Here is a 26,106-nt window from a genome sequence, read left to right as displayed (position 1 = left end):
GTTTGAGGTCCATATCGCTAATGAGGAGAGAGGGGGAGCATTGGGTGCAGGACAGGGGAGGGGTAGGGTCAGATGAAGGATGAGAGGGGGAGGTGGGGAGAGCAGTTGATAGTGTGTCAGAGATTACAGAAGAGTTTCAAGAAAGGGAAGGATGAGGAGGACGAAAGGTTTGATGGTGATGGGATGAGGCACAGTGAAGGGTTGTTTGAGGGGGGGCAGAGGAAAGTAGAAGGTTGGGGGAGGTGGAGGTATTAGATAGAAGGGAGATGAAGTGGGGAGGAGGCAGCTTTGAGGAGGAGGTGGGAGGGGGAAGAATTGGAGAGGGATGGAAGGGGGGAGATTTGAAGGGGAGGGGTTGGGGGGGAGTTTTAAAGGGGAGGTGTTAGGGGGGAGTTTAGGATGGGAGGGGCAAGGGGGAGTTTAGGAGGGGAGGGGCAAGGGTGGAGTTTAGGAGGGGAGGGGCAAGGGGGGAGGTTTGGAGGGGAGGGGCAAGGGGGGAGTTTAGACAGTGGATGATTAATGAAAGATGAACATTTATAACAAATTGGGTTTATTGTGATTTTCAAGTTCGAGATCCGTTTAAGAATGATAGAGGGCTGGAATTAATTTGAATTTAGAGCATGTAGTGAGGAAGAATTATAAGAGATTGAATTTTTTTTTGAAGTGGAATGAGTTGAAGAGGAAATTGAAGAGCCTTCTAAATAGGAAGAAAAACAGCGTGTTGTAATATACCACTGAATAAAACACTGCAGGGGAAAGTTTAAACATATTTAAACAGAACCGTGAAGAACAATCTCATATTCACAAAAATTCCAACGGGGAGAGGGCCTAGACCCTAGAGGGACAACCACGAGTCACGTGAACAGGGTAGAAGGTGGAAGGCAAGGAGATAATGGGGGCGGGGCGAGACAGTGCACGGGGACAGAAGCACACGATGAGACAAACAGCACATGTGGAGAAAGGGAAAGAAATGTTTTTGTTTTTTTTGTTTTTTGGGGGGGAAGCAGAGGGGATTTAAAACGTTAGACAAACAGTAGAACAGGTATGCCATATATTATCACGGCCTGACAGACATGCCATGTATTTTTCATGTAAACATTTTACAAAAGGCATTTGTTAACCTCTTCATCGAAACTGATTAGCCATTTTCTTACCATGTCGAAGTGCTCGGTTCATTGCTGGTCGAAGGCGAAGAAGGTTCTTTTGGAGTCTGTTCTTCGGCCTTGTTTTCTGAAAAGCTTTCTTGAACTTTTTCCAAAGTGAAAGCTTCTGTTCATTTCTTTCTGGTGATGACAATTTATCCCTCTTTCCCATTCTACCCATTGTCTCTCTCTTTTCTCTTGCTGTCTCTCTCTTTTCTCTGTCTCTCTCTTTTCTCTGTCTCTCTCTTTTCTCTGTCTCTCTCTTTTCTCTGTCTCTCTCTTTTCTCTGTCTCTCTCTTTTCTCTGTCTCTCTCTTTTCTCTGTCTCTCTCTTTTCTCTGTCTCTCTCTTTTCTCTGTCTCTCTCTGTCTCTGTCTCTCTCTCTCTCTCTCTCTCTCTCTCTGTCTCTCTCTCTCTCTCTCTGTGTGTGTCTCTCTCTGTATGTGTCTCTCTCTGTGTGTGTCTCTCTCTGTGTGTGTCTCTCTCTCTTGTACGATGAAAAGTGTGCGATGAATAGTGTGCGATGAATAGTGTGCGATGAATAGTGTGCGATGAAAAGTGGATGATGAAAAGTTTGTGATGGAAAGTGTATGATGGAAAGTGTGTGATGAAAAGTGTGTGATGAAAAGTGTGTGATGAAAAGTGTGTGATGAAAAGTGTGTGACGAAACATGTATGATGGAAAGTGTATGATGGAAAGTGTATGATGAAAAGTTTGTGATGAAAAGTGTGTGATGAAAAGTGTGATGAAAAGTGCATGATGAAAAGTGTATGATGAAAAGTGTATGATGAAAAGTGTATGATGAAAAGTGTATGATGGAAAGTGTGTGATGGAAAGTGTGTGATGAAAAGTATGCGATGAATAGTGTGATGAAAAGTGCATGATGAAAAGTGTATGATGAAAAGTGTATGATGAAAAGTGTATGATGAAAAGTGTATGATGGAAAGTGTGTGATGGATAGTGTGCGATGAATAGTGTGCGATGAATAGTGTGCGATGAAAAGTGGATGATGAAAAGTTTGTGATGAAAAGTGTGTGATGAAAAGTGTGTGATGAAAAGTATGCGATGAATAGTGTATGATGGAAAGTGTATGATGGAAAGTGTATGATGGAAAGTGTGTGATGAAAAGTGTGTGATGAAAAGTGTGTGATGAAAAGTGTGTGATGAAAAGTGTGTGACGAAACATGTATGATGGAAAGTGTATGATGGAAAGTGTATGATGAAAAGTTTGTGATGAAAAGTGTGTGATGAAAAGTGTGTGATGAAAAGTGTATGATGGAAAGTGTATGATGGAAAGTGTGTGATGAAAAGTGTGTGATGAAAAGTGTGTGATGAAAAGTGTGTGATGAAACATGTATGATGGAAAGTGTATGATGGAAAGTGTACGATGGAAAGTGTATGATGGAAAGTGTATGATGGAAAGTATATGATGGAAAGTGTATGATGGAAAGTGTATGATGGAAAGTGTATGATGAAAAGAGTGTGATGAAAAGTGTGTGATGAAAAGTGTGTGATGAAAAGTGTGTGACGAAACATGTATGATGGAAAGTGTATGATGAAAGTGTATGATGGAAAGTGTATGATGGAAAGTGTATGATGGAAAGTGTATGATGGAAAGTATATGATGGAAAGTGTATGATGAAAAGTGTATGATGAAAAGTGTATGATGAAAAGTGTATGATGAAAAGTGTATGATGAAAAGTGTATGATGAAAAGTGTATGATGAAAAGTGTGTGATGAAAAGTGTGTGATGAAAAGTGTGTGATGAAAAGTGTGTGATGGAAAGTGTGTGATGGAAAGTGTATGATGAAAAGTGCGATGAATAGTGTGCGATGAATAGTGTGCGATGAATAGTGTGCGATGAAAAGTTTGTGATGAAAACTGTGTGATGATGAAAAGTGTATGATGAAAAGTGCACAATGAAAAGTGTATTGAGGTCTACTGAGGATTTAAACTTTGTTAATGGCTTAGATGGGGAGGGAGAAATTTCCGGACATTTTTTTGGTTTTTGGTGGGTGGCCCATAAGTTCCGATGCGCTTTCGCCATTTACTTACATGTAGAAATGGCTGCGTCTTCGAACCAACATTCTTCCGCTACTGGTGTGTTTATTACTTTCCAACTAACATTTGAGGGACCGGAGTGATTCGCCCATAAACTCCTTGACTTGCCAACTCTTTTGTGCTTTATCAGCTGAAATGACTCAACCAATTATTATGTCCCACTTTTGCCTGCTCTTCCATTTCCTTCTCGTCTGTGGAAATGCATTGCAACTGGCTCCTGTTCTTGGCATTTTCATTCTCGATTAGAATGACTCTCTCATTAAATTGATGCTGTTCTTGCATTGCATCTTCACTTTCTTTATTTTGTTGGCTCTTGAGACTGACACATTCTTCAAACTGACCGTGCACAATGTCTTCCTTTTTTTTATAAACATGCTCAAGTTCTTCCATCTTGGCATGCTGGGCCCTGGTTTCTTGCTCTGCACAGAATATCTTGGAAGACAACTGCCGTTTCAGTTCCTCCAAATTTTTCTCATCCTTTTCCATTTGCTTTTGGTGTGCCAACTGAGCCGTGATAAATGCAGCCTGCACGTCTACCAACTTGTGCTCTAATTTTCTCTTCTCCCTTTCAAACCTGATCATCTCATCCTCCAATTTCTGATTAATACGGATCAATCTCTGGTTCAGCAAGAACTTCTCACTCTGCAGAGAATCAACACTTTGCATAATCCTTTGCTCCGCTCTTTGCAACTCATGGTTGCATCGCACCTGGCAGTCCATCATCTCAGTTTCATGCCTTGACTGAATTGTCTTCAGTTTTTTATTCTTCTGCTGCAGTCGGCCACATTCCTTACTGAGCTGGGCCATCTCGGTTTCATATTTCAACTGAATTTTCTCGAGTTCTTTTGTATTATTCTGCTGCTGGAGGTTCAACTGTGTCTGGCGTAAACAATTCTCCTTGCTCAACAAGTTGCACCCCTCCCGGTAATATTCTACTTCTTGTTCTAGCTTTGTAAGGGTTTCCTTTCTATCATTCATTGCTTGCTGTAGTCGATTATATTCCTTCTTTTGAATGACGTAGTTCATTTTATGTTGACAGCACTTATGCTCATCCGTGAACATCATCTGAAATTCAGACTCGTGTAAAGTTGCACCAGATGCACCTGGGTCACGCAGGCCAAGCTCTTCATGGAGGGGTGAAGATGTTCTCTCCTAATGGATGTCAAAAATGAATTGATTATTTTTTATGAGCAATCACAAATGCTTCACAATAATAAATCAAGACCAAACAATGTTGTGATAAATACAATATCACAAAAATCATTTTTAAAAGCTTTCAGTGAACAGTATGAAAAATATTTCATCACAACCCTATCAACGACTCATACCAAAACCACAACTTAATTTGTGCGAACCTTTAACTCCTCATGGGGTTTTTTTGTGTTTTTTTTTGTATACAAGATCGACGCTCATGAAAGAGCTAACATTAATCACAGAAAAAAAGTGATTTTTCTATTATTAAAAAGTCAAACCGACACATAAAACACAAAATAAGGGGAGCAATAGACAAGATGGGGAGAGAGGGGGAAAGACACAAACACAACATTTGAGAGCAGGGACATCGAGAAAACTGTGGGAGGGAGAGGGCTTGGGGTGAGGTGGGAGAGGTATAAAACATATAGACACTGCAAGGACTTCCAGGAAAGAAGTTAGAATTTCAAAAAGTGGATCTCGGGTGAATTAGCAGGGGTAGAAAATATCAAGGTTTTGGATGGGGAAGATAAGAGATGGTGGTGAACAGCTGTTTTAAAGACCTTGAGGGAGGAGTGGGATTGAAGGGAGTCGGGGAGTTTGTTCCAGAGGCGGGAGAAAAGGGGAATGAAAGAGTGAAGGTGAGCAGAGAGTCTAGATTTTGGCAGTTTAACCATAAGAGGGTTGCTGGCAGATCTTGTGTGCCCTGTAGGAATATTTGGGGGACAGAGCACAGAGAGAGAGCTGGGGGAGCAAGGACGGAGAGGAGTCGGTAGAAGACAGAAAGACCACCAACCTGCCTGCGGTGAGTGAGTGAAAGGCCCTCAGAGTTAGCGTCATCGCAGGAGATTCCATTGATTCTGAAAGCTTTTGTTTCAACAGCGTGACGCCGAGCTCGGTGTGAGGCAGGAGCACCAGCTCAGAGGAGGGAACAGTATTCCATTGAGCTGCAGATGAAAGCCTTGTTTGTGGTGAGGCGCTCAGGTGTGCCAAGGAGGGACTTCGCATGCCGGAGGATGCCCAGTCGGTGACTGGCTTTGGAGGCCAGCTTGGAAGTGTGGTTTTCCCAAGAAAGGTCATGGCAGATAGTGAGACCCAAAAGCTTGAGCGACAGAACTTCTTGGAGAGGATTGTTGAGAAAGTAGATGGGAGGGTTTTCCAGTCGGTCTTTTCGGAGAGACACAGTTAGAGTGTGAGATTTGTCAGGAATGAAAGACATGTTCCACTTGTTTGACCAGACTGTGATTTTGTCCAGGTCTGCAGAGAGTGAGGAGGCTGCAGACTGCAGATCTGAGGGATGAGGAATGGAGCGGTAGAGAGTGGAGTCATCAGCAAAGAGACAGAGAGGATTTTGCAGAGAGTCGGAGAGATCATTAACGAAGACCAGAAAAAGCACAGGGCCCAGAACACTACCTTGAGGGAACTCCAGCCAGAACAGGCAGGGGAGATGAGAGAAATCCATTCAGGGCCACACGTTGACTATGACCAGAGAGGAAGTCTGCAAGTCATGCGTGGAGATTTCCATGGATACCATAGGAGGAGAGTTTGATGAACAGAGATGGGTGCCAGACCGTATCGTAGGCACGTGATATGTCAAGGGAGACAGCTCTGATTTCCTGTTTGGCATTGAGGACCTCCATCCATTGTTGAGACAGCAGCAGCAGCATGTCCAGAGTAGAGTGACCTGGTCTGAAACCAAATTGATGATCAGAGATCAAGCCATTGGAGAAGAGGAAAGATTTCCTATCCGAAGCAATTATGGCTTCCATGACTTTGCTGAGAATTGGGAGAAGGCTGATTGGTCTGTGGTTGCAAGGATCTGTTTTTGCACCTTTTTTGTGTAAAGTGGTTATGTTTGCTGATTTCCAAGATGCTGGCAGATGACCTTGAGCAAAAGAGAGGGTGAAAAGAACATAGAGAGCATGAGATAGAGCGGCAGAGCAGGATTTTTGGACCCGTGGGCAGATGCCGTCTGGTCCAGTTGCAGAATCAGAGTTGAGGTTTGACAAAAACTTCTCCACCTTGTCAGGAGAGAAGGACACAGAGTCCAGGAGCAGTTGGGTTCGTCTGGGTCAGGTGGGAACAGAGAGAGATGGGTTTGGGACACAAGATTTTGAGACAAACACAGAGTTGAGGCATTCAGCTTTGTCATGTGCGGTGTCAACTGTGTAGCCATTTGGGGTAAGGGAGGGGATGGAGGGGGAACAAACACCAGAAACGGATTTGACCAGACGCCACCAGGATTTGGAGGAAGGAGACAGATTTGAGAGTTCATGCTTGAGTGTGGAGAGATAGTGCTTCCTGGCACTCCTGAGGGTAGACACACACTTGGTCCGAGCTTGGTGGAAGGAACTAAGATTGTCTTCAGTTGGATTTGCCTTCCAAGAGGCAAAAACAAGTTGTTTCAGGGCAACTGCCTCACCACAAGATTCAGTGAACCATGGACGGGAGGAAGGGTAAGACAACTGAAGACGAGATGGCATAAGTCTGTGCATGAGAGAGAGCAGTTTGCTTTGGAAGAATGCCCAGGAAGAATTGATGTCAGAGGCAGTAGAGATGGGAGACCAGTCCAGATGATTGATGGCTGCTTGCAGACCGTGCCAGTCGGCCTGAGTGAAATGCCAGACTCGTCGACGCTGAGGAGGCTCTCTGAGAATGGCAACAGAGATGTCCACTTTAACAAGCACATGATCAGAAGAACCGATTGGAGCAGAAGAAGAGCAGCAGACATTTGCAGGGAAGTTTGTCATAACCAAGTCTAGAAGAGAAGATACTCCATTGCCTGAGATCCGGGTCGGGAAATTGACAGATTGGGTCAGTCCCAATGAGTCGCAGAAGTTCTTTGCTGAGGTGCCATGGCTGGTGAGAGAGGAACCCACACCCAGCCAGCTGGCATGATGACAGTTGAAGTCACCACATATGAGGAAGAGAGAGTTGGGATGAGTGGATAGAAGTTGGTCAATGTTGTCAGACAGTGAAATGTAAATGGAGTCATCACTGTTTGGAGGACGGTACAGAACACATATGAACAAAAGGTGGGAGCGGAGAGGAAGCCGTAGCCAGAGGTACTCCTGGGATTGAGGTGGAGTGAGGGCAGTGCAAGGAGAGTGGGGAAGAGAGTTTTTGATAAAGATAGCAACCCCACCACCAGGACGAGGCTCAGGTCTATAATCACAGAGAAGGGAGTAACCAGAAAGAGATATTAAGGAATCAGAGACATCTTGAAGGAGGAAAGTTTCTGTTAAGCAGATCAAGTCTGGATTGTCAGAAGTAACCTGAATGGAGAGATCAGTCAAGTTTGAGCGAAGGCCCCGGATGTTTGAGGTCCATACTGTTAAAGAAGGGGGAGCATCGGATACAGAACAGGTGGGGGGGGGGGGGGGGGGGGAGCGGTAGGGTGAGATGTGGAAGAGGAGGAAGAGGTAGGGAGAGCTGTTGAAGGTGTGTCAGAGATTTCAGAATAGCTTGGAGAAAGGGAAGAATGGGGCAGACAAAAGGTTTGATGGTGATTGGGTGAGGGGCAGTGAGGTGTTATTTGAGGAGGAGGAAGAGTGAGGCAGAAGGTTGAGGGAGATGAAGGTGAAAGTTGGAAGGGGGAAGAAGCGGTGAGGACGCTTTGAGGAGGAGGGGTGAGAGGGGAGTCTAGGAGGGGAGGAGCGAGGGAGAGTCTCAGAGGGGAGGGGTGTGGGGGGAGTTTTGGAGGGAAGGGGCAAGGGGGAAGATTTGAAAGAGATGGGTGATGGGGATGATTTGGAGGGGAGGGGCAAGGGGGAAGATTTGAAAGAGATGGGTGATGGGGATGATTTGGAGGGGAGGGGCAAGGGGGTAGATTTAGAGGGGAGGGGTGATGGGGAAGTTTTGGAGGGGAGGGGTGATGGGGAAGTTTTGGAGGGAAGGGGTGATGGGGAAGATTTGGAGGGGAGGGGCAAGAGGGAAGATTTGAAAGGGATGGGTGATGGGGAAGATTTGGAGGAGAGGGGCAAGGGGGAATATTTGAAGGAGATGCGTGATGGGGAAGATTTGGAGGGGAGGGGTAAGGGGGTAGATTTGGAGGGGAGGGGTGATGGGGAAATTTTGGAGGGAAGGGGTGATGAGGAAGTTTTGGAGGGAAGGGGTGATGGGGAAGATTTGGAGGGGAGGGGTGAGATTGGATTTTGAAAAGTGTACGATTAATGGGAAACGAACATTTATTGCAAAATGAGTTTCTTGAGACCTTCGAGTCAAAAATACGTTTGAGGACGCTGAAGGATGGGTGGAGTGCTGGAGAGTTCAGGGAATGTATGAAAGAGGCACTGTAAGAGATGGTATTTTTTTTTAGAATGAATACATTTGCTGAGCAAGTCGAAAGCATCCTTTTATAGAAGAAGATGAAAAAGGTGTTATAGTATGCAACAGAATACAGTTCTTCAGGGGACAGTTTAAACATTTTTAAACAACGTGATCACGTGATCATGAACAACGTAGTCGAAGAACGAACGAACAAATAAGAATGAACAAACGGATAAGAACAGAGAAGAAAATATTTTTTTGGTTTTTTTTTTTTGAGTCGAGATTTTAAAACAAGGAAGTATGGGGTGAAAAGACCGGGAAAAACAGAGACCGAAAGTAATTGCAGCGCAATCGAAGAACCGCTGAGACAAAAACAAAGCCTCAAGCCAAGGTCGGACACGGTAGCCTACTCCACTAGGCCTCAGAATACGCGACACGAACTAACCAACGATTCTGTACACAGGTATGAAAAACCAACACCGAGAATCCTATTAAAGACACACCAAATAGGTACACACACCGAAAGAAATATACAGTTTCGACAAAAACACAATTGTGAAAAATTACTTAACTTCCAAAGCGTGCGCGCATGGACAGCTTTGAAGAGACGTGACCTCCAATCTTGCGCATGCGCAGACGCTCTAACCATATGACACATTTTTCAATCTGGTCATGTTAAATCAAGTTTTCTCTGTCACAAAAATACTTCATTTTATCTTGAAAATGGTTGCAAACGTTTCATTCTCACAGCAAAACAGCTGTTCAGCACCATCTCAGATCATCCCCAAACCAGAGCCATGATCTTTTCTACCCCCATTTACCCCACCGAAACCCCTCGTCATAATTTTCCAGTTTTTCTTCCTTGGAGTTTCCTTCTCCATGCATGGTATTTTACATCCTGTTTTTGTCTGTTGTTAGGGTTTTTAAACCTGGATCGGATTGGGGTTGAGAAGGAGAAATTGAAGGAGGCGAATGCCCTCATAGGGTAGCAGAGGCAATTGTGGGGCATAAAGTTGGAGGTGAAGTGTGTAAGTATTTAAATCAATACAAAACAAGAGATGAGGCCAACTGTCTGGAGGTCTCGGGTCTGGTATTATTTTGTGTCGGGGTCGAGGTTCAGGATGCGTCACGTTCTGTCAGAGCCACAGAAACCCTCACCTCATTTTGCAGAGTCTTGCATTCCTCCCTCAGCACTTCCATTCTCCCCTCTTTATGTTTCTTCTTTTTTCTGAACTTCCACTTTGACCTGTTCATACCGAGGACAAGAAGGAGGAGGGGAGGGAATGTGGAAGGAGGGTAAGAGTGAGGTCAGATTCTATCCGACGATACTGGGGTCAGATGGCATTTAGAATCACCGTCACTTCACAATCATTTCCATTTTGCACCAAATTGTTTGATCGTCTGCAATCGCTGCTGACGACGTGACCCAGGATGTCTTCTCACTTCCTCCGATATGGTCCCATTCATGTGCAGTCGTGGCCAAGTATATTGGCACCCTTGCACTTTCTTCAAATAATGCACCATTTCTTCCAGAAAATTGTTGAAATGTTAAAATATTTTGATATCACATTTGTATTTCTTTGGTTTTCAGTGGAACAAAACAAAAAAAGCTGAAAAAAACCACGAAATCTTCGCTTATTCGACACAGAAACCCGAAAATGGCCCGGACAATATTATTGGCACCTTCAGAAGTTGTTATAAATAATGAGATTTCAAGCAGGTGATTCTCCTTTACTTTGGAAATGAACTCACCTGTGGTGAGTTGCAGGTGCCTGCCATATAAAAATCACTCATTCAACCAGTTTGAACGGAGAAAAGGAGTCATTCTGCTGTTTTGTGTCTGTGTGGAGCGCAATGAGCATGGAGAAAAGAAAGAAAGACAAAAAAAAAAAAACCCAAAAAATATTTCCTTCCCAGGTGTTATTCGTTTATTTGTTGTTCTTTTCTGTTCGTTCGTTCTTCGTTCGCGATCACGCGATCACGTGGTTAGAAATGTATAATCTCTTCCCTGAACAACTATTTTCTCTCATATATTATAACACCCTTTTCTTCTTTTCCTACAAAAGGATGCTTTCGTCTTGCTCACCAAATCTATTCATTCCAAAAAATATATATAATACCATCTCTTACAGTTCCTCCTTTCTACATTCCATAAACTATCCAGAACTCCACCCCTCCTTCAGTGTCCTCAAACGTATTTTTGACTCGAAGGTCTCAAACTCATTTTGCAAAAAATGTTCGTTTCCCATGAATCGTACACTTTTCAAAATCTAATCTCACCCCTCCCCTCCAAATCCTCCCCATCACCCATCCCTTTCAAATCTCCCCCCTTGCCCCTTCCCTCCCCTCCCTCCTAAACTCCCCCCACACCCCTCCCCTCTGAGACGCTCCCTCGCTCCTCCCCTCCTAGACTCCCCTCTCACCCCTCCTCCTCAAAGCATCCTCCCTGCTTCTTCCCCCTTCCAACTTTCACCTTCATCTCCCCCAACCTTCTGCCTCGCTCTTCCCCCTCCTCAAATAACACCTCACTGTGCCTCACCCAATCTCCATCAAACCTTTTGTCCGCCCCGTTCTTCCCTTTCTCCAAGCTATTCTGAAATCTCTGACACACCTTCAACAGCTCTCCCTACCTTCTCTTCCTCCTCTTCCACATGTTACCCTACCCCTCCCCCCCCCCCCCTGTTCTGGACCCGATGCTCCCCCTTCCTCTTCATTAACGGTATGGACCTCAAACATCCGGGGCCTTCGCTCAAACGTGACTGATCTCTCCATACAGGTTGCTTCTGACAAACCAGATGTGATCTGCTTAACAGAAACTTTCCTCCTTCATGATGTCTCTGATGCCTTGGTATCTCTCCCAGGTTACTCCCTCCTCCGGTATGATAGACCTGAGCCTCGTCCTGGAGGTGGGGTTGCTATCTTTATAAAAAACTCTCTTCCTCACTCGCCCTCCACTGCCCTCTCTCCACCTCACCCCCAGGAATACCTTTGGCTACGGCTTCCCCTTCGCTCCCACCTTTTGTTCATATGTGTGTTGTACCGTCCACCAAACAGCGATGACTCCATCTACATCTCGCTGTCTGATAAATATGGACCAACTTCTATCTACCCATCCCAACTCTCTCTTCCTCATATGTGGTGATTTCAATTGTCACCATGCCAGTTGGCTGGGTGTGGGTACCTCTCTCACCAGCCATGGCTCTTCAGCAAAGGACTTCTGCGACTCACTGGGACTGACACAATCTGTCAATTTCCCGACCCGGATCTCAGTCAACGGAGCATCTTCTCTTCTGGATTTGGTTATGACAAACTTCCCTGAAAATGTCTGCTGCTCTTCTTCTGCTCCAATCGGCTCATCTGATCATGTGCTTGTCAAAGTGGACATCTCTCTGACCATTCTCAGAGAGCCTCCTCAGCGTCGACGAGTCTGGCATTTCACTCAGGCCAACTGGCACGGTCTTCAAGCAGCCATCAATCATCTGGACTGGTCTCCCATCTCTACCGCCTCTGACATCAACTCATCCTGGGAATTCTTTCAAAGTAAATTGCTCTCTCTCATGCACAGATTTATCCCATCTCGTCTTCAGTTGTCATACCCTTCCTCCCATCCATGGTACACGGAATCTTGTGGTGAGGCTGTTGCCCTGAAACAACTTGCGTTCGTCTCCTGGAAAGCAAATCCAACAGAAGGAAATCTCATTTCCTTTCACAAAGCCCGTAACAAGTGTGTGTCCACCCTCAGGAGAGCCAGGAAACAATATCTCACCGTTCTCAAGACCGAACTCTCTTATCTGTCTCCCTCTTCCAAATCCTGGTGGCGTCTGGTCAAATCTGTTTCTGGTGTTTGTTCCCCCTCCATCCCCTCCCTCACCTCAAATGGCTTAATGGCTGACTCCGCACGTGAAAAAGCTGAATGCCTCAACTCTGTGTTTGCCGCTAAATCTTGTGTCCCAAACCCATCCCTCTCTGTACCCACCGTACCCAGTCGTACCCAGCTGCTCCTGGACTCTGTGTCCTTTCCTCCTGACAAGGTGGAAAAGTTTCTGTCAACCCTCGACTCTGATTCTGCAACTGGTCCTGACGGCATCAGCCCACGGGTCCTAAAATCATGTGCTTCCGCTCTTTCACTCACTCTTTCTGTTCTCTTCACCCTCTCTTTTGCTCAAGGTCATCTGCCATCTGCTTGGAAATCAGCCAACATCACCGCTTTGCACAAAAAAGGTGCAAAAACAGATCCCAGCAACTACAGACCAATCAGCCTTCTCCCAATTATCAGCAAAGTCATGGAATCCATCATTGCTTCAGATATGAAATCTTTCCTCTTCTCCAATGGCTTAATCTCTGATCATCAATTTGGTTTTAGACCTGGTCACTCTACTCTGGACATGCTGCTTCTGCTTTCTCAACAATGGATGGAGGTCCTCAACGCCAAACAGGAAATTAGAGCCGTCTCCCTTTACATTTCACGTGCCTTCGATACGGTCTGGCACCCTGCTCTGCTCACCAAACTCTCCTCCTTTGGTATCCATGGAAATCTCCACGCATGGCTGGCGGACTTCCTCTCTGGTCGTAGTCAACGTGTGGCCCTGAATGGGTTTCTCTCATCTCCTCTTCCTGTTCAGGCTGGAGTTCCCCAAGGTAGTGTTCTGGGCCCTGTGCTTTTTCTGGTCTTCATCAATGATCTCTCTGACTCTCTTGAAAATCCTCTCTATCTCTTTGCTGACGACTCTACTCTCTGTCGCTCCATTCCTCATCCCTCAGATCGGCAGTCTGCAGCCCCCTCACTCTCTGCAGACCTGGACAAAATCACAGACTGGGCAAACAAATGGAACATGTCTTTCAATCCTGATAAATCTCACACTCTTGCGATGTCTCTCCGAAAAGACCGACTGGAAAACCCTCCCATCCACTTTCTGAATAATCCTCTCCAAGAAGTTCTGTCACTCAAGCTTTTGGGTCTCACTATTTGCCATGATCTTTCCTGGGAAAACCACATTTCAAATCTGGCCTCCAAAGCCAGTCGCCGACTGGGCATCCTCCGTCGTGCGAAGTCCTTCCTTGGCACACCTGAGCTCCTCACCACATACAAGGCTTTCATCCGCAGCTCTATGGAATACTGCTCTCCCCTCTGGTCTGGTGCTCCTGCCTCACACCTTGCCCGTCTTCACGCTGTTGAAACCAAAGCGTTCAGAATCATTGGAATCTCCCGCGATGAAGCTAACTCCAAGGGCCTTTCACTCACTCACCGCAGGCAGGTTGGTGGTCTTTCCGTCTTCTACCGACTCCTCTCTGGCCTTGCCCCCCCAGCCCTCTCTGGGCTCTGTCCCCCAAATATTCCTACAGGTCGCACAAGATCTGCCTGCAACCCTCTTATGGTTAAACTGCAAAATCAAGACTTTCTGCTCAACTTCACTCCTTCATTCCTCTTTTCTCCCGCCTCTGGAACAAACTCCCTCACTCTCTTCAATCCCACTCCACCCTCCAGGTCTTTAAAACAGCTGTTCACCACCATCTCTTATCCTCTCCCATCCCAAACCTTGATCTTTTCTACCCCCGCTAATTTCAGTCTCGTGTTTTATACCTCTCCCCCCCCATCCCCCCTCCCCTTCTCACGCCTCCTGCCCCCAAGCCCTCTCCCTCCAACACTTCTCCCTGCTCTCAAATGTTGTGGTTGTGTGCTTCCCCTTCTCCCCCCATCTTGTCTTCCGCTCCCTCTTTTTGTATATTTTGTTTGTTTGTTTGATAAATGTTAGCTCTTTCACGAGCCTCGATTCAGTATACAAAAATATATATATAAAAAAAATAAATAAATAAACCTCCATTTGTCCGATGGAGACGAAACTTTCAGGGTCGGAGTGACACCCATGCAGAATGTTTTTATGATTGTGACGTCATAGGTCACGTGGTATGCCAGCCATCTTGGATTAAAACCAAATAATAAAAAAATGATTTCTCAGAAACCGCTGAAAGGAAAAATTGGAAACTTGGCACATTGTCAAGTACTCCCAATGGGGAACAAAAGCATGATAATGATGACATCATAGGTGAAGTGGTATACCAGCAGGAAATGTTTTAATCGAATCCGTTGTACTAAAAATCTGAAATTGCATGCACATGATCTATGACCCATTTGTATTGAAATATTAAAATTATGCCATGATAGGTCACATGGTCTGGCAGCCATATTGGATTGAAGGAAAATATTAAATAATTATATCTATGTGATTAAATATGGAGAAGAAGATCCGGTTGTGGGATGGCATTGAGAAGTGGATATAAAGGAGTGCTGTGCAGGAAGGAGGAGAGTGTTGGCTTCGCTTCTGCATTCTGTGAGCAGACACTTGAGCAAGGTGTGAAGAGGAATGCTAAATACCAATTCGCTTGCTTATAGATTAGTGGTAAATGCTATTACGTGCTTTTTCTATAGTTCTAACAGCAGGTCCTTATTCTGTGTTTCAGGGTGTGTGGAGATAGATTTCAATAAAGCAGTGAATTTTTCGTGTAAACATTTTACAAAAGGCATTTGTTAACCTCCATCTAAACTGAGCAGCCATTTTCTTACCATGTCGAAGTGCTCGGTCCATTGCTGGTCGAAGGTGAAGGTTCATTTGGAGTCTGTTCCTTCGGCCTTATTTTCTGAAAAACCTTCTTGAACTTTTCCGCAAGTGAAACCTTCTGTTCTTTTCTTTCCGGTGACGACAAATTATCCCTCTTTCCCATTCTGCCCATTGTCTCTGGTTGTCTCTCTGTCTCTTGCTGTCTCTGTCTCTCTGTGTCTCTGTGTGTCTCTCTCACTGTCTCTCTCTGTCTCTCTCTGTCTCTGTCTCTTGCTGTCTCTATCTCTGTCTGTCTCTGTCTGTCTCTCTGTGTCTCTTGCTGTCTCTGTATCTTACTGTCTCTGTCACTCTGTGTGTCTCTCTCTCTCTCTGTCTCTCTGTCTCTTCCTGTCTCTCTGTCTCTCTGTCTCTCTGTCTCTTTTCTCTTGCTATCTCTCTTTGGTTGTCTCTCTCTATACATCTGTCTGTCTTTGTCTCTTTGTCTGTCTCTCTCTGTCTGTGATGTGGAATCCTCCTCGCAGAGGTGGTTTGCCATTGCTCTCCCAGCAGTTGTTTGGCCAGGAACTTTAAATTGGTTCAGGATGCCAGCGATAGCTCGCCTCTTCTTCACAAACCGTTGGGTCTTTAACCTCCACCCACTAATGCTGGAGACGGGCCGCCCGTTTAACGTGCATCTGAGGGAGGCACACGCATTGATGATCGGATCAAACTCAACAGAAAAGTGATCAAAACACAAGGCATTCACAAACTGTACGTGAATATATTTAGCAATGGAAATGAAACTCACCAATCGAAGAAGTCAAGACTCAAAATCCACTCAAATGTCGAAAGAAAGGTCGTGCTCCGCAAAGCATCACCGCCTACGACAAGAGCCGCAATTGAAGTGAACGGTGGGCGTGTCCGATTACATATTCATAATCGTTGCCATGGCAATAACACCACAAAATCATTCCCTTCGGTTCATTTCGATTCAGTTAATTAATTATTATATAACTGTCGTTCCTTTTGCGACGCATCACACGCGAACGAGTTTGTACATAAATCGAACGGAACAAACAATAAATAATCCCAGAGCCTCGGTCGGGATTTTCGTGGGGGAGGTCCCACAGCTACTAAATGTCGCAAGTTGGAGAGGCTCCGTCGGTCGGTCGTTCACCTGTGCTGGATACCTGTGCTAGATACCTGTGCATCTGGCTATTGGAGACAACGAGGCCTGCGCTCAGGTAGACAAACATGCTCTCAGATCGCCACCGGGGGAAGATCTTGCTATATTAAAGGTGCACCCTTTGGGTGGATCCTGTCTCGTTTCCTCGGCTTTCCCGAAGAGACCGGCTGGTGTGTGGTCAGTTACCAAGGTTCTTGGAGATCGCTCACCAAGCGGCTTAAGCACACTTGCTTAAGCACACTTAAGTTTCAGCACACACAAACACACGCACGCATGTGTTGTGTTGGTAAGCTACCTGGAGCGTTGGTAAGCGTTGGTAAGCTACCTGGAGCGTTCCTTATTCAAAATAATCTGGACACGAAGGCAGTTCCAGGTTTTCGTTTATAATTATTTATCATCGAAAATCCTAAGGTGGGCGGGGTGCGCACCCCCTGCCCCTCCCCCCATCCACCTTGATCCGCCAGTGATTACAAACACTTGCTCCATTATATATGCAGGTGTCCCATAAGTCTGGAATCATTGGGCAACATAAGTGAATCATGATTTTTTTTCGTCAAAAAATGATTTTTACTCCCGCCAGGGAGTAATGCATTCACTCGTGTCCGTGTGTGTGTGTGTTCGTGAACAAGATATCTGGAAAAGTTCTGAACGGATTTGGATGAACGTTGGTGGGATGATTGCCCTTTCCTTTCCATGGCAAACGCTCCGGCATAAATGTGTATATATATTGCTGCCCGATAAACGGGCTTTTCAGAGTACCCGAGTGTGATACATGCAATAGAGCAACTCGGCTGAATTTCCGTCTTTGGTCGCGTCAAATCCTTTCGACTCGCGTTGGAGCACAGCTCCTTCATTGGTGACCTACCGACATGGACACGGCAGTGACTCTTAAACTGCCTACCTTCTGGGAGGCTCACGCGGCTGTTTGGTTCGCCCAGGCGGACTCCCAGTTCGCCCTGCAAGGCATCACCGCGGACGACACCCGCTTCCACCACGTCGTGGCAGCGCTCGGTTCCGCCACCGCGGCCCGCGCCCTGAGCCTCCTCGAGCACCCGCCGGCTGCTGACAAGTATGACGCGCTGAAGACGCTCCTCCTCGACGCTTTCGCCCTCTCACCGGCGGCACGCGCATTTGCCTTTCGACATTTGCCTGCTCGGCCTGCCCGAGCTCGGCGACACGCGCCCGTCCGAGCGCATGGACTATATGCTCTCGTTGCTCGGTGAGCACTCTCCGGATTTTCTGTTCCGCGAGCTGTTCCTTCGCCAGCTGCCTCACCCGGTACGCCTCGCCCTGGCTGGCACGTCGATCACAGATCCCCGCACCCTCGCCAGGTAAGCCGACAAGATCTCCTCGGCGGGCCAGCACATCGGAGCGGCTACCTGGAGCCCGCCGCCGTCCGAGGCGACGCCCGAGCGCCCTGCGCGGTTGGAGGCCGAACTGCCGGTGTGACTGGCGGCCGCCACGCAGCGCCGCCCGCTTCCGACACGACGGCCGGGGCCTCCACCTGACCAGGCGTGGTGTTATTACCACGCCAGGTTCGGACACAAGGCTCGGACATGCCGACACCCGTGCACTTTCGGCAAGTCGGGAAACGGCCGGGCCGGCGTTCATTCCCAGCCATGAGCACCGGCCACTCGGGCAACTTGCTTTTTATTCGGGACAAAGCGTCCTGGCGGCGTTTCCTTTGTGACACCGGCGCCCAACTGAGCGTCATACCCGCCTCCGAGCAGGACAGGCGGAACGCCGTTTGCGGCCCCTCTTTGGTCGCTGCTAATGGCTCGGCCATACGCACTTTCGGCCCGCGCGACGTCACCCTCTGCTTCGGCAACCAGCGCTTTCAGTGGACCTTTGTGACTGCCTGCGTCCCCATGGCTTTGCTGGGCGCCGACTTCCTCTGCGCGCACGGGCTGCTGGTCGACGTCAAACGTCGTCGCCTGGTCAACGCCGAGACCTTCAGCTCCCTGGCGTGCACGATGAGCAGCTCCGCGCCGACCGAACTGGCGTGCGCCCTCCCGACGGCGAACGAGTTAGCTTGCCTGCTCGCGGAATTCCCGGCCCTCACGCGGCCGACGTTTTCGGCCGTCGCAGTGCGGCATGGGATCGAGCACCACATACCCACTACGGGCCCGCCGGTCTACGCCAGGGCCCGCCGCCTCGACCCGGCCAAGCTCGCCGTGGGAAAGGCCGAGTTCGACGCGTTGGAGCACCTCGGCATCGTGGGGCGCGCCAATAGCGTGTGGGCCTCACCACTGCACATCGTGCCAAAGCCGGGGGGCGGATGGCGCCCGTGTGGCGACTACCGCCGCCTCAACGACGCTACCACCCCCGACAGGTACCCGATCCCGCACATCCAGGACTTTTCCGCCCGTTTGGCGGGATGGGTCATATTTTCCAAAATTGACCTGATACGGGGATACCTGTCCGGGCGGCCGACGTCCCGAAAAAGGCCGTCATCATGCCGTTCGGCCTGTTCGAATTTTTGAGGATGCCGTTTGGCCTCAAGAACGCGGCCCAGGCGTTCCAGCGCTTAATGGACGGCGTGCTGCGCGACCTGCCATTTCTTTTCCTCTATCTGGACGACATCCTCGTCGCCAGCACGTCCCGCGCCGAGCACCTCCTCCACCTCCGAACACTGTTCGGTCGCCTCAGCGAGCACGGCTTAATTGTCAACCCAGCCAAATGCCACTTCGGCACGACGACCGTTGACATTTTGGGCCACCGCATCACCAAGACCGGGGCCGTGCCGCTGCCGACCAAGGTCGAGGCCATCACCACGTTCCCGCGTCCCCGTTCCATCAAGGCCCTACAAGAGTTCCTCGGCATGGTGAATTTTTATCACCGATTCGTGCCCCGCGCTGCTCAGCTCATGCGGCCCCTTTACGAGGCCCTCCGGGGCAAGCCGGCCAAGCATGACATAGTTTGGTCCGCGGCCATGGACGCGGCCTTCGCGAGCGCAAAACGGGCCCTCGCGGACGCAACGCTGCTGGCTCACCCGGTGCTCAACGCGCCCATCGCCCTCACTACGGACACCTCCAACTACGCGGTGGGCGCCGTCCATGAACAATGGGTGGACGGGGTTTGGCAGCCACTCGCTTTCTTCAGCCGGCAGCTCCGGCCAAACGAGTTAAAATACAGCACGTTCGACCGCGAGCTGCTCGGTCTATTCCTGGCCGTTCGCCATTTCCGACACCTCCTGGAGGGCCGCCCGTTCACGGCTTTTGTCGACCACAAGCCGTTGGTCTACGCCAGGGGTCGGCAACCTTTTTGACATGAAGTGCCAGTTTGAAATGTTCTTGTTAATTAGTGTGCCATATCAACATTAAGTTTAACATTAAGTTTAATTTTGACACCACATCAAAAAAATATTTCCAACAGACATGGAATTTTATTCCATCCATATCGGCTACATGCATAGCAACAACATTTTAAAGAAACATTTACCGAACCTGAACCGCTTCACTGCAATTCCTGTGGGAAATGTGAGTGGGAGGCCATACCGTCAAACTAAACAAGCATTCTGAGTATTGCGCTGCAATACATGTCCCCTACCGGCATTGGGTAGCACTGTCAATAAAAGACAGTATTATGACTCACCGCACTCCAAATTATAGTCCGGAAAACTGTTGGGGAAATTCCCAAAGTTCAAAGTGCCATAACTTTGTCAAAAATGATCGAAACGTCATGAAGTTGGAACTTGATCTGTAACTTGTCATGACGAAACCATGTACCAAGTTTGAAATCATTAGCATTAAGAGTTTAGAAAAAAAAGTCCGGAAAACTGTTCTTTGCGTGACGGACTGATGGATCGACAGACTGACAGACTGACAGACTGACAGACGGAGGGACGGAGTGCAAACCTATAGTCCCCTACGGTGTACACCGGTAGGGGACTAATAAGACAGGCCGCGTGTTACGAGAAAAACTACTACCCCCATTTTCCTTACTACCACCCCATAAAAAACTCAAAATAATGACGAGATCAATATTAAAACGCAGAAGGCAGCCTGAATGATAACAAAGAGTGGAGATGCAACCGCTGACCACCGGATGTTAACAGCACAGCCGCTCTTACAGCACCTCAGGTTGCCGCGAACAGCATATCGGAAGGCACCAAGTCTGCATCTCCTGTTTTATATCTGCGATTATTATACAATTCAGAATAATGATGATTAATAATATTAAAACTCAGAAACCAGTCCAAATAATAATAATGAGTGGAGATGCAGCCTCGGACCATCTGCTGTGAACAACACCACTGTTTCCACAGCACATCCGGTTGCCGCGAATATTGTGTTTTGAATGCGCCAGGCCGGCATCTCATGTTGTGCATCTTTAATTATTATTCCAGTAATAGAATTTGGAATTGGAATGGTGACTCTGCTCTGATCCATCTACCTCATCACCCTGCACAATCACACCGGAATACTGTTATAGTGCAACACGTGCAACAGCCAATGGCTGTTCAATAGGTGATTTGGCATGCAGCGGCGAGGGCACTGCTTTCGCCAGTGTGCCAATGACTACGCTGCCGCGTGCCAATGGTGGCACGCGTGCCTAAGGTTGCCGACGCCTGGTCTACGCAATGGCCAAATTCACGGAGCCGTGGTCGGCCCGCCAGCAGCGCCACCTCTCCGCCGTGTCGGAATTCACCACGGACATCCGGCACGTCGCCGGCAAAGACAACGCTGTGGCCGACTGTCTTTCTCGGGCCAGCGCGAGCGCGGTCCACCTCGGCGTGGACTTCGCGCTCATGGCGGCCGACCAGACCACCGACACCTCAGTGCAGGCCCTCCGGGCGGCGGACACGGGCCTCCGCCTGGCCGACATCCCCTTCGCGGGCACCGTCCTGCTCTGCGACGTCTCCCAGGGCCAGCCTCGCCCCATCGTGCCCGTTTCCTGGCAGCGCCGCATCTTCGCCTCCATCCACGGCCTTTCTCACCCGGGCCGGAAAGCTTCTCAGAAGCTGGTGTCGGCGCGTTTTGTCTGGCACGGCCTTCGACGGCATGTCCGCGACTGGGCCAACGCCTGCACGGCCTGCCAGCGGGCCAAGGTCCACCGCCACACCCAGGCCCCGCTGGCACCTTTCACCGTGCCTGCACGGCGTTTCGACCACGTCCACGTGGACCTGGTGGGTCCCCTGCCCCCATCGCGGGGGTTCACCCACCTGCTCACCATGGTGGACAGGACCACCAGGTGGCCGGAGGCCGTGCCCCTCACCTCCACCACCACCGCCGACGTGGCGCAGGCGTTCATCGCCACCTGGGTCGCGCGCTTCGGCGCACCGGCGGATATCTCGTCCGACCGCGGCCCACAGTTCATGTCCGAACTTTGGGGCGCGGTCGCCCGCTCGTTGGGGGTCACGCTGCACCGCACCACGGCCTACCACCCCCAAGCCAACGGGTTGTGCGAGCGGTTTCACCGCTCCATGAAGGCCGCACTCATGGCCGGCCTTCAGGACGACGGTTGGACCGACCGACTGCCGTGGGTCCTTTTGGGCCTCCGCACGGCCCCCAAGGAGGACCTCCGGGCGTCCGCCGCCGAGCTCGTCTACGGCCATCGGCTCCGCGTCCCGGGCGAGTTCGTGCCCGACGCTACCAGTCCCTGGTCCGCCGCACACCAGCGCTCGGACCTCCAGGAGGCCGCCCGCCGATTTGCCCCTGTGCCAACATCCCGCCACGGTGGCCCCCAGTCCTACGTCCCCCCGGCGCTTTGCACAGCGGAGTACGTCTTTGTGCGTCATGACGCGCACCGGGGGCCACTCCGGCCGCCGTACGACGGGCCCTTCCGGGTCCTGCGACGGGGCGACAAGTCCTTTGTCGTCGACGTTGGCGGCCGGTCGGACCGGATCTCTGTGGACCGCCTCAAACTGGCGCACATGGACGTCGACCGACCACCACGGTTGGCCCTTCCTCCGCGGCGAGGCCGCCCCCCGTCCACAGATCCCCCCGCTCGACCACCCACCACCACGTCGGACCCCTCCCCACGACCCTCCAGGGGTCGCTTCGGCCGGGTCATCCGGACCCCCCTTAAATTGACCCTGCCGGTGCAGGTCGATTCTGGAGGGGCGTGTGTAGCGGTTACCGCTGGATGCACACAATCGCCTTGCACCGGCCAGAACACGGCCAGACGCGCCTCTCCCGGGCATGCCCGGACTCACTGTTCCCGGGCACGCCCGAACCTCCCGGGCATGCCCGCTATCGCCTTTCCAGCGCTCGCCCAGAGCATCCGGGCATGCCCGCTATCGCCTTTCCAGGGCTCGCCCAGAGCGTCCGGGCATGCCCGCTCTCGCCTTTCCAGTGCTCGTCCAGAGCGCCCGGGCACGCCCAGCCTCGACTTGCCAGGCCGCAGCCAAACACGCCCGGGCAGGTCCAGACTCGCCTTTTCAAGGCTCGCCCTTGACACCCGGGCATGCCCGGTATAGCTTTTGCCGGGCAAACTTCCCGACATAAATGTGTATATATATTGCTGCCCGATAAACGGGCTTTTGTCAAAATACCTGAGCTGTTTTGTTTCAATAAAGCAACTCGGACGAATTCCGTCTTTGGTCGCGTCACTTCTTTCGACTCGCGTTGGAGCGCAGCTCCTTCAATCAGTTGTTTTAGGAAAACTGCTGCTCTGTGCCCATCCTCTCAACCGCTGCCACCAGAGATAAGTCGCCATTTTGTGTCCCTCGCCCCGTCTGTGCTTGTGGCTTGACGCCTTAGTTTTTATCGGATTTATTTTACTTCATTGTGTATAGTTATTATTGATTTCATATTCCGTTTATTTGTTCGGGATAAAACCCGTTTGGTTTTATTCAAAGCTTTATCCCAGTGTGTACCCTGGTTAGAATAGGTACACCGTATCCCTGCGTGTCGTAAGAGGCGACTAAGAGGGTTGGCGTCAGGAAGGGCATCCGGCCATAAAAACGTTGCCTCAAAAAGAGAACCATGACAATTACAACTACATATGGGCAGGGTACAGCCCGAAGTGGAGATCGGTTTCTGAGGTTCGGGACATGGAATGTAGGGACAATGACCGGGAGATCAGGAGAAGTGGTGGAAGTATTGGTCAGAAGAAGAGTGGACATATGTTGTGTGCAAGAGACGAGATGGAAAGGAAGTGGTGTGAGAATGGTGAAGGGTAGGCAGGGACAGAAATACAAGTTTGTGTGGCAAGGGTGCCCGGAGGGCGTGAATGGTGTTGGTGTCCTGTTTTCTGAGGAGTTTGTAGACAATGTGGTGAGTGTGACTAGAGTGAGTGATAGGTTGATGATGGTGAAAATGATTGGAAACTTCGGGAACTGAGTGGAAAATGATTTCGGGAATTGAGTGGCATGCTGATGAGGAGGGGAGTGTCGTTGAAGCTGAAGGGAAAGGTGTATGCTGCATGTGTGAGAAGTGTTATGATTTATGGGAGTGAGACATGGATAATGAACGTAGAGCAGCAACAAAGGCTGGAAAGGGTGGAAATGCGAATGGTTCGGTGGATGTGTGGAGTATCGTTGAGAGAGAGGAAGACAAATTATGAATTGCGAAAGATGATGGGAATAGAGCCCGTGATTGATGCTGTGAAGAGGAACAGGTTGAGATGGTTTGGTCATGTGTTGAGGAAGGATGAAAGTGTCTGGTTGAGAAGAGTGATGGAAATGAATGTAGAAGGAAGTAGAGGACGGGGAAGACTGAGAAAGACTTGGCTAACAATGGTGGAAGAAGAAATGCGGGCAAGGGGGTTAACAAGGAGAGATGCAGGAAAGAGGGCAAAATGGAGAAGATTGTCATGTGGCCCGCAAGGCTAACACCCGCTCTGGCAGGGAAAATGGCCTTAAAATGCATGTTGTTGTTTGTTGTATGGTCTAATTTGAAGTGGAATTATTGTTGGAAATTTTTTGCCAATCACAATGTGTGGGGAAAAAAAAGTGTCGATTTACAATTTCGCGAGTGACGTCACTATGAAGTCACCAGTCACCAAGTATCCTCCTCATGGTGGTTTATACAGAGAAACAGTGTATTTCGAACTCGGATTTCGATACCGATTCTACATTCATAAGATGCAACAGAAACAGTTGAGTGATCCGAGTTACCAATTGGATGCAAAGAAAGGTTACCAAAAAATAAAGTTATCAATTCGATGTAACTTCTGTCAGAATCATGATCAAGGATACGAGTAGGAGATGCTATAATTTGGGTGAGATTTTGAGAAACAGAAATAGTACAACTTTCGATGCTGCGGGTTGGTATTGAGAAGTTTTGGAGGATGCCAAGCAGAAATATCAGCCATTCCTTGTGGTTAATGTTGAAGTCACCAAATACGATGACCCGAGCTGAAGGATGCAATAAAATAGCACGGCCACCGCTGTCCAAGATGGCATCTATCACTGCACAGGAGAGTGGTGAAGGTGAATGAAATAGAAACTAGAACAACAATCTGACGCCATGACGTCGACCGATATGCCTCCGCCCACATTATTACATCATTATAATACTTGTATCAAGTTTGATTGAAATCCATTCAGCTGTTCTCAAGTTATCACATTTTTTACCTGACATGACCTCTGACCTCTTGACCTCAAAATATAATCAGTTAATCTTTACATCATTATACACACCTGTATCAAGTTTGAATTTTTGAATTAGATCACTGCAGCCGTTCTCAAGTTATAGACCCATTACAGACTTTGACCTTTGATCCCAAAATCTAATCAGTTCTTCTTTACATCATTTTACACAATTGTACCAAATTTGGTCAGAATCCCATCACTGGTTCACAAGTTATTGTGGTAACAGGATTTTTACCGAACATGATCTCTGACCTTTGACCTCATGACCCCAAAATCTAATCAGTTCATCTTTACCTCATTACACTTACCTGCACCAAGTTTGACTCGGATCCCTTCAGCCGTTCTCAAGTTATCACGGTGACGGATACTTATCATGGACGGACGGACTGACGGACAATCTGAAAACATAAGGCCTCCGTCGACGAAACAGAGGTGTTGTAGAATGGAGGAGAGCAAGACGAAAACACGTAAAGTCATAAGCGCTACATTTGAAGGAGTCTTCACGAGCTACAGGCAAAGAGTCTTTGACATAATTCCCAAGACCATGAGATGGAGGCTGACCAAGTCGATAAAATATGTAACCAGGTATTAGAAAAGAGTCACAAGAGACGTCATTCTCCAATCTACTTTCTGCCAAAGACAGCAGACCAGGTGAATCGAGATGAAGTTCTGATTGAACAGAAGTAACATTTGATCAAAACCCCCGAACATTGGACTTAACACACCTGAACAAAAACAAATCTGTGCTTCTCTTAAGAAATGAGAAAAACGGCCTGGTGTTGGTTTAGCGGTTAGGGTGCCGGCTTGGGATCCTAGGATCCTGGGTTCGAATCCCGGTCCATTGCTGAATTAACGCCAGGTGGGTTGACTTAGCCTGTCATCCTTCTGAGGTCGGAAAATTGAGTACCAGTTCACTGGTAATTCCCTGTGTGTCGCAAGAGGCGACTAACAGGGTTGGCGGTAGGAAGGACATCCGGCTATAAAACATTGCTTCAAAAAAGGGGACCACGGTGCCCGAAAAAGGCCAACCCCGCTCTGCGGGGAAAAATGGCCTCCAAAGGTGGTTTTTCTTAAGAAATGAGAAAAAGGTTTAAATTAGAACACATGTGCTTTATGAGAGTTAACTTGATCTCATTGAAAAGTTGCAGGTAACTTTTTATGTGCTTACCATATGCATTGTATC

At 48.6% G+C, this 26,106-nt stretch overlaps 2 protein-coding genes across 6 annotated transcripts in view; both read right to left on the bottom strand.

Moving 5' to 3' along the window:
* Positions 1 to 2,825, bottom strand: part of LOC137424467 (ankyrin repeat domain-containing protein 26) — a 53,015-nt gene extending 50,190 nt beyond the window's left edge. For all 5 annotated transcript variants that reach the window (XR_013623026.1, XM_078775493.1, XM_078775492.1 and 2 more), the window contains exon 1: positions 1,155 to 2,825. Coding sequence is in view for 4 of the 5 variants with exons in the window: in XM_078775492.1 (XP_078631618.1) it covers positions 1,155 to 1,899 (745 nt within the window). In the remaining variant the exon portion in view is untranslated. The remainder of the gene's footprint in view (positions 1 to 1,154) is intronic.
* A 186-nt stretch (positions 2,826 to 3,011) lies between these two features.
* On the bottom strand, positions 3,012 to 16,079 carry LOC137424468 (uncharacterized). Its single transcript, XM_068111954.2, has 4 exons — positions 16,007 to 16,079; positions 15,225 to 15,893; positions 9,821 to 9,908; positions 3,012 to 4,354 (listed from the first exon to the last, which is right to left on the bottom strand). The coding sequence occupies exons 2-4, from the start codon at positions 15,752 to 15,754 to the stop codon at positions 3,329 to 3,331; spliced, it is 1,644 nt and encodes a 547-aa protein (XP_067968055.2). The 5' UTR covers positions 15,755 to 15,893; positions 16,007 to 16,079; the 3' UTR covers positions 3,012 to 3,328.
* Between the last annotated feature and the right edge of the window lie 10,027 nt (positions 16,080 to 26,106).

Source organism: Myxine glutinosa, chromosome 4 (assembly GCF_964187855.1).
Source record: "Myxine glutinosa chromosome 4, kmMyxGlut1.1, whole genome shotgun sequence".
Taxonomy (NCBI): Eukaryota; Metazoa; Chordata; class Myxini; order Myxiniformes; family Myxinidae; genus Myxine; species Myxine glutinosa.
Note: the sequence above shows the minus strand (reverse complement) of the source record. Positions and strands in the feature narration are given on the sequence as shown.

Coding starts and splice junctions, on each gene's coding strand:
- LOC137424468 (XM_068111954.2), bottom strand. CDS start 15,754: ATGGCAAACCACCTCTGCGAGGAGGATTCCACATCACAGACAGAGAGA. Junction 9,909..15,224: donor GGACCGAGCACTTCGACATG/GTAAGAAAATGG, acceptor CGGTATGAACAG/GTCAAAGTGGAAGTTCAGAA. Junction 4,355..9,820: donor GCAAGACTCTGCAAAATGAG/GTGAGGGTTTCT, acceptor GACATCCATTAG/GAGAGAACATCTTCACCCCT.